The 8,515-nt window shown below is 43.8% G+C and overlaps 1 protein-coding gene across 1 annotated transcript; it reads right to left on the reverse strand.

Moving 5' to 3' along the window:
- Window positions 1-39: 39 nt before the first annotated feature.
- Window positions 40-8,183, reverse strand: klhl28 (kelch like family member 28). The gene is made up of 6 exons (XM_076108696.1): window positions 8,037-8,183; window positions 6,914-7,174; window positions 6,190-6,827; window positions 5,643-6,086; window positions 3,891-4,099; window positions 40-3,684 (listed from the first exon to the last, which is right to left on the reverse strand). The coding sequence occupies exons 2-6, from the start codon at window positions 7,172-7,174 to the stop codon at window positions 3,521-3,523; spliced, it is 1,716 nt and encodes a 571-aa protein (XP_075964811.1). The 5' UTR covers window positions 8,037-8,183; the 3' UTR covers window positions 40-3,520.
- Between the last annotated feature and the right edge of the window lie 332 nt (window positions 8,184-8,515).

The raw sequence follows: 8,515 nt of genomic DNA on the forward strand, positions 1-8,515 counted from the left end.
CATGGATGTATATAACAAGAGCCACATAAAAGCAGACGGTACCTTTTAAGGCAGGCATTTATTTTTAAACTGGGTACAACTGCACCACACAAACTGACTAAAATGTATGTAAAATGTCTTCAATCAAAACATGAGAAAATGTGAAAAGCTACCGTTTTCTACACCTAAAAGGTTTATCTTGTACTTCCAGTAATAATCCACAGGATATAAAATTCAAGATCACCTTAACTCCAGACACACAATGGGAAATGTAAAAGAAGCAGAGTGGTCATTTGGCTAACATTGACATCAGTTTCAAAGGATTTTTTCTTTCAGACACAAACATTAGAGTGGCAGTCCATCGCAGACCAGGTGTTAGTCATCCGTCTGCTTTCTTTGAACAAGCACTTTGGTGAGAGTGGTGGCAAATACATGACATTGGTTAGGCCATAATGAAAATGCATACAAACTCAATTCTAACATCCCTTCTTTTTGCAGATTCACGTTTGCAGATTTTAATCAGCAGCTCTCCAAAATTCATTAAAGTTGTTAAATATACACCTCAGAAACGGTGACTGTACACAACATAGATGCTAGGTGAATCATGGCTGCAGCACATAATTACGCCTGCGTGATTTGTGCTGTGGCTGTTGAGTGATTAACAAAAATCTAGTACAATAGACATAATTAGCAAAACAAAATCAGGTTACAGGACATAAAACAGTACAAAATATAATTATAAATACAATAAAAGTCACAACTCTCTAAAACAAAATGACACATTTGCAGAAACACGTTTTGGTTGCTTATGCGTTACTCTTTTCTAAATAAACTAGAAATCATTAAAGAAAGTACTCTATACGGTGAACAATCTGCAACAAGTTAAACGTCTCACCGGTGACACCCTGAACCATTTGCAAGGCAAATGTCATTTAAGGTCTCGTCTATATCAATGGTTTCCCTAATGTTCCAAAAAAAACACAGTTTAGAGCACAAGCAGAAGGAGAGAACGTCTTGTCTGACGTACACAAGACTTATATACGTGGTGAAAATAGCTGAATTTATTAAAAACCGTGTTTACGCCGTGTTTGGCTATTAATTATAATGAATGCAGAAATCCATCTGAATCTACCTCAAACATATGCCTTGTACAAATGAACCAGCATGCACAACAAAATGACAACACAACACACAGTCTGGTGGGATGAGGCAAAGTCAATGGTACCATTTGATGTTTCATCAGACGCCCACTTCACCAGCCAACGGTGTGAATCAACAGACATGCCATGTTGGGTTCTGTTACAGCAATATGAGATGCCTTGGCTTTAAAAAAAAAAAATAAGAGACAAACATATTCATCCACAGAGAGAACAGAAGTCTTATTGCATTTTCTAAATGCTGTTATCCTAAATCAAAACATATGTACAAATGACAATATGTATCAAATAGTTTGTTAAGTGCAATGCAGAGCTTGGTTAAAGTTTCCACTTATGTGCAAACATCAGGGCACAGAGCAACTCAAACTAGACTTGAACATTAAGTGACTAAACAAGACACCGCCCCCCCCCCCCCACCTGGCCTTTCATAGACTAGTGCCCCCTCTATTGCTGTGCATTGCTTGACCGGTTTGTTAGCCTGACCCCAAGGCTGCACAGTGACACCCTCAGCCAGCCTGGAGTCAAGCACAGCCAGGGGAGCACTCGGTCAGGTGTCCTGGGACTCGGTGACAGTGGGAACACAGCCCGAGTTTGCTGGCACAGCCGCCGGTGCTTTATCGTCCATCTTCCAAATGACAGCACGGAAGAATGTCACGCTAATACATTAGCAATAAGGACGAGAAGAAAATGTTTTAACTGTGGCACTCGAAGGAAGCCGTTTCTAGCACTGGAGGTGGGAGAAAGATGGACCCAAAAAAAAAATAATTTTTTTTTAAATGAATAAGTCATGTTTTGGCACTTTCAATGAAGCTGTGAAGAGATCACCTCAAGACCGTGGCTACATGAGGGTCACGTGTTTGATAGCAGGTGTCAGCCCCAATCACAGGCAAAATAAAAAGTCTTGCTCATAGCCAAGAGAGCGACAGTATAACGGGAATTAAGACAATGACAAAGCATGGTCACATCCAGCAACTGGGCTATACTTTAAATTGAAGAAGAAAAAAAAAAAAAACAGACAGAGCTTATTTTCTTTTTAGATATTTACGGAGGATAGAATTTCGTGGTTTTCCAACCACAGGCTTCCATTTCAGTTTTATTGCATGGTTGGCCATTAACCTTCACGCAATTACACGCGCTTAAATCAAATAACAAACATCTTACGCAGTAACGTAGCAGAGGTTGACCTAATTGCGTGAGGGCAACACAGACAAACAGCTGAATCCTAAATATAGCACCAGTTGGTATTGTGTACAGACCAAAGGGTGAAAAGAGGGCCACGGTCGATTTAAACTATTGTGAAGAGTAGCAAGTGCGTGACCTGACCATCGGAAGATGTAACAGAAGCAAGAAAGTGGGGGGGGTTTAAATTTCTCCGAGGATGAAGCAGAAACTAGTGACAATCAATCCCAGGAGAACTCACCTCCACACTGACCCATGGACTCAAACCGCACACACACACACTCAAACCACACACACACACACACACACTCAAACCACACACACACGACCCAGTGCAGAAAAAACATTTACAGGCAATGCACTAGAGGATATATTAATATCTATATATTTCTATTTAGACTATTTACAAGAGAGAAAAAGGCAGCCCTTTTTTGAAAATATAAAGATTTCAACTTTTCTCTTTTTTGTGAAGCACTGATTTTGATGCAGAACAGCTGCACCGCTGACCATCAGCTCTGCACCCCGACACGTAACAAAACAAAACAAAACAATCCTATCCGACATGCATGCACCCCTCAAGCATACACACGGACATACGCACTACATGGCCAACAACCACATATTCATACAAATACACCAGCAAACTGCAGTGGTCTACAAAATCTGAACACATGGTTTCAGTTGCAGCAGGGAAATTATATTTAAAAAAAATTTTTTTAAAAAAAGGATTTGAGTGTTTAACACAATTAATGGCATGAAGGAAAACAAATGTCTGCTAACATAACAGAATTTTCGAAACAAAAAGTGACAGGTTTTCTCCCACAGTCCTCTGGGAAATGGCTCAGAGTCCTCATTGTGGTCCAGCAGCAGTAGAGCGGTCGTCTCCTCGTGACAACAGCTGTCCAATCATCTTCCTCTCTGTTCCACACAACTTTGCGGCTCTTTCTCATCCCTGCAGCCATGTCTGTGGTCTCGTTCCCCCCCCCCCCCTCTCTAGCCGGCCAGCTAGCCCGGCACATCCATCCACACAGAGCAGGCTGGCTCTCTCTCTCTCTCTCTCTCTCTCCTCTGGTGTTCACGTAGGTGTGCAGCGCTTCTCGGCACCTGGAGGATGAATGTGGGGAAGGAGGAGCAGGAGACAACAAAAAAAGAAATGTCTTTGTGTCCAAGTGCTCTTATTGGGTCCTAGCTGGCTGGGCCATGGGTCAAAGGGCAGTCAGACCAAAGTTGCAACGGCAATACATCATGCCGCTCGAGTCCAACCAGCTGTCCGAGATGGGGTCATAGCGCTGGACAGTGTTCAGGTAGGACGACCCGGAGTGACCGCCCACCACGTAGAGGTAGTTGTCAACAATGGCAGAGCCCACACCTGCAAGATGACGTCACAGTCACTTGTAGATAATTACACACTTTTCTCACTATTGTCTGGAAGCAGTTATCTCAATAGGTTTGACAAGAGATTACATTGAAGCCTCCACATGTCGTCTCCTTATACAATACCACTGGGGGTCCCCAAAAAACAATTTCTATATCGTGCAAATGGGGAACTTTAGCTGAAGTATGACGTAAACTCACCAGTGCGAGGTTCATTCATTGGCCGACAGGCTGTCCACTGGTTCTGATGTGGATCGTACCTCTCAATGCTCGACAGGTGCGACACTCCGTTGTGTCCGCCCACCACAAAGATGAAGCCGAGCATGACGCCTACTCCGAAGTTGATCCTTTTATCTGCCATGGGGGCTACCATTTCCCAGGAGTCCTTGCTGGGGTCGTACCGCTCCACGCTATGTGGATCAGATGAAGCACAATTAAAACACGTACACATTTAAAAACTATTCTTACAATACACAGGCATAAGTGAAACCATATCCATCTCAAAAAATGATCTAAAGCATTGTTTAAGGGAAAATTAAGCCCGTCTTAATTTGGTTTTAAAGAGAAACTTGAATTCAGAAGGTGTGTGGTTGTATTTTTCAGTTTGGGTGTAAGATTATTTCCATTATTGGCGTTTTGTGAGTGTATTTGTCAGTCTATATGAGAGCTTGTGTAACGCAAAAAAAGTCACCGCTTGCACACAATCCATCCTGGTACATGCAGGCACGGCTCCGCAGCAGGAGAGATCAGTTTCCTCGACATGCACTGGGGAATTCTTTTCTTCAGTGGACTACATTACCCATCAGCACTGATTGGACATCCACATAAAAAAAAAAGGTGCCAATTTTCCCTTTAAGTATGCACTTTGTAGTCATTTGTCTACAACATGCAAAAACACTTACTCCTTCAAAAGATGTATTTCAGGAGCAGGGAACCTACTTCACATGCCAATTATATATATATATTTTTAAATACAATACTTCATTGGATCGGTATTTATTTCGAGCTACAAAGAAGACTAAAGTTTGGGCGGTCTGATCACCAATGGTGGCAGTGAATTGCCAAATTTCACCAGAGAAATGAACCCCCCTGACAGCAACTGGAACACTAGCAATCAGGGATTGTTTTGCAGTATGCAAAGGACATATAAGCCATTGGGGAAAGAAAGAAAAAAAATAGTCCCCAAAGATTCTCTGTCCAAACACATTCTCCTGAGGGGTTTCGGGAGTCAAGGAAACAAGCAACAGAGACGCTTGCTCTCTAGAGATCCACAGCAACAACAGAGGTCTACCCAGCAGCACAGTCACCCTCTCTATGAAACTTCAGCAACCACTTCTCCTACGACTCCTGTTCACTCATTAACAGGGCCCTGGCCATTCTCTCAGCAACACTTGACATCTTCCACCTGATTACCAGCTCTATTAAATAACTAACAAGACCGTGAGAAAGAAAACCAGGTTAGGAGGCCTAAAATATCGACACACTTCTCCCTCAAATCAAGGACAATTTTGAACAGATGTCATCTTTAGGAGCAAAGAACGACTTGTTTTCATATTTGGAACCTATGTAGCTTTCTGCAGTTTTGACATTACACAGAAAGTTCAATGAAAGAGGTTATAGTTAGAGGCAAAGAGCGGTACCTTATACATCGAACTCAGCAGCTACAGAATGAACGATTAATTACGCCTCGCTAATAATTGTGTAATCCACGGAAAACAAAGTGATTCATCTAATCTACCCGTTAAATCTGCTGCTGTCCAAAATGATTGTGACACTTTCATACATGTTCCCTAAATCAATTAGATACATTAAGTTACTAAATATTTGTTCATATATAATATAATGTTCATATATTGTATAATTATATAACATATAATGTTCAACAGCCCATAATTTGCAGTAAATTTTATACCGGTAAAACAAAGAGATCATATCCACTCTCCGTGGTATTACCTGTTCATGTGTGCTGGGCCATAGCCTCCGATAGCGTACACCATGCCATCCAGCACAGCGGTGGCAAAGCAGCTGCGGGACTTGGTCATGGGCGCCACGGGCTGCCACTCCTTCAACTTGGGGACATACTTCTCCACCGACTGGAGGTAGTACTGGCCGTCGTAGCCTCCGAGGGCGTACAGCTCGCCCGCCAGCACCACCACCCCGAGGGTGCTGCGGCACTCGGCCATACGCTCCACTGAGGACCAGGTGTTGCTTTCGGGGTCCCAGCACTCCACTGTGCTCTCGTGTCTCCGATAGCTAATGCCTTGTCTCATGTGCGTGGCGATGCCTCCCACCACATACACCTTGTGGTCCAACACCGCCACTCCAAATTCATACCGGGGTACGCTGAGAGGGGCCAGTCCCATCCATGAATCCGTCCGAGGGAAATACATTTCTATGCTGCAAGCGAGAGAGAGAGACAGATATTATCAGATCAGTCCGTTTGTTTAAAGAACACATTTAGAAAGTTGCTTAAAATGATTATCTAGATATCATTTTTTACCTTTCTAATGTCGCAAACAGTCCAGCCTTGCCTCCTACCGCAAGCAGCACCTTCGGGGCACACCGTGGCCGTGCCGACAACACAGTCTGATAGGAGAGCCGGTGCTCGGGCATAAAATGATATTTGAGGGCCTCATTGAGCAGGTGCTTGCATGCGTGGTCATCTCGTATAAGGTGGTTGGCTTCATATAGGCGAGTGAGAAACTTGACGCTGAGTAGAGGAAGGCGAACACAGTGCAGCAGCGGAGCCAGATGCTGCTGTCTCTCAGTCACGTCATATTTGATCCATGATTCCAGGGCGTAAAACACGGTCTCCTCTGTGACCACCTTAAGGCAGTCATTGGACACGATTTCATCCAACTCCGCCCTCGTCAGTTCAAAAAACTCCTCCGTCAGACAAACTTCCTCAAAGTTCTCACAGATGAACTTAGTTGCGGCTAGGCACAGGTCATGACAGCCATATGTCTCTGCGAAGCGGGAGATGCCTATACAGTTTCCAGCATCCAGCTGGCTCTCTAAAAAGGAGCAGCACTCCTTAAGTACTAGCTTAACCTGGAGTAAGTCGGCCGCCGGTAGCAGAGATTCCACCGTCTCCTGGGAGATAAACACCGTGCCGGTGTAGGCATACTCAACAATGGCCTGGAAGAGAAAGAGTAAAAGCGTCACATAAACACCAACAACTACGGTACAGCCGTTAGGAACGTGTCCGCTGGCTCCAAGCATACCTGCAAGGCAGTCTCGTCGATGCACTGGAATTCCACTTCGGAGGTCTCCTTTTCCGACAGGTTACCCGTGAACATGGCCTTGAAGTAAGGGCTGATGCTGGCCAGCACTACTTTGTGAGCGTGGATCTTGGCATCACCCACGCGCAGGACAATGTCACATAGTTCGTGATCCTGCCGCAAGAGCTGGAGGCCTTGCAGCAACTGCTCCGAGTGAGGCCGCTTCAGACTGGCAAACATATAGGACTGGTCCTGCTGGTCCATCTGAAGTTCGGGAGGAATCCACATATTAGTGCATTGTTGACATCTTGTCAAGGCTACACAGCTGCAGTGACATTTTCCGATTAACTGATATGTGACCAACAGCCAATGGAAATACTGTAAATCCTGGACAATTAACTATGGCCTCTTGTCCCTTAGACGACAAGCCTGAGAAGTCAACTAAACATAGGCCATGCAACATGACGTAATTACAGCACGCATTAAGGAATCTCTCCTGGGTAGTAAGATGCATTCTGGGATGTTTTTAAGTAATACAGCAGTGATTCCGTCTCGCTCTGTTAGTAGTCTACTGTGAGGAAAGTTAAAGAAGCACGATCTTCTTAATCCAGTGCTAACGCTGCTTAAAGTCAACCGACCGTATTGGCAAATGACGTTAAGCAAACGTTGTTTTTTTTTTAAGTTAACCTCAAGCTGCATAAATGCTGCTGTGCTTCATGACAATCAGTCACAATAACGGTACCCGTTAGTTTTGTTGACCGAGGCCTTGGCTTGATTTCTGACGGAGGACAGATTAAAACTCGCTAGCTAACGTTACCTCTTAGCTTTACAGCGACAGACAGCTAGTCCGCTAGCTAACCCCACCACAAGCTACCCGGGTATCACATTAACATCAACATCAATGTCACCATCAGCAATGTTCGCCTCCAGCAAATACACAGCGCCTATATCCGTCTCATTGCACTGCAGTCGGCGCCGGTTAGTTGCTAAAAATAAATACGGTTACTGTGGCTAGTTGCATCATTGATTTATATACAGTAACATGGCTGACGGATACAAAACGTGACGTTACAGCTAGCTAGCTGTCAGACAACATTTGTCAATCGTCAAATCAAGGACAACGAACCTGTAACCTGTAGACCGTCTGGTGCGCCGCTGTAATGACCGATTTTGCAGTGGCGGAGTTCAGCGGCTATGAAGAAAACAACCTACTGCCAACCGAGCCACAGAACTACAGAGGAGCTCTTATAGAAACGAGCTGTGAGAGCAGTACTCCCACTTCCGCTTTTCAAAATAAAACCACATTCACAGATATTTTTGTTAAGGAAGAGCGATGCTCACGAAAATGTGATACAACAGTACATGTAATGGAAACATTAAATTGACGTAACCATAACCTTAACCGCAAGTCTAGCCACATGAACAGCAATTTAACTTCAGTATAAGAACAAATTAACATCAGCAACATTGGTTAGAATTTGCTGTATTTGTCTTAATATGCAACAATCACTCCTCCACATGAGTTATACTTTAAAAAATATAGAGTACAAAGTATATTTGCCTCTGAAATCTTGTGTATAAAGTTGCATCATTGTAAAGTAAGTA

This window comes from Anarhichas minor, unplaced genomic scaffold (genome assembly GCF_050575085.1).
Source record: "Anarhichas minor isolate MPS153535 unplaced genomic scaffold, ASM5057508v1 ptg000040l, whole genome shotgun sequence".
Taxonomy (NCBI): Eukaryota; Metazoa; Chordata; class Actinopteri; order Perciformes; family Anarhichadidae; genus Anarhichas; species Anarhichas minor.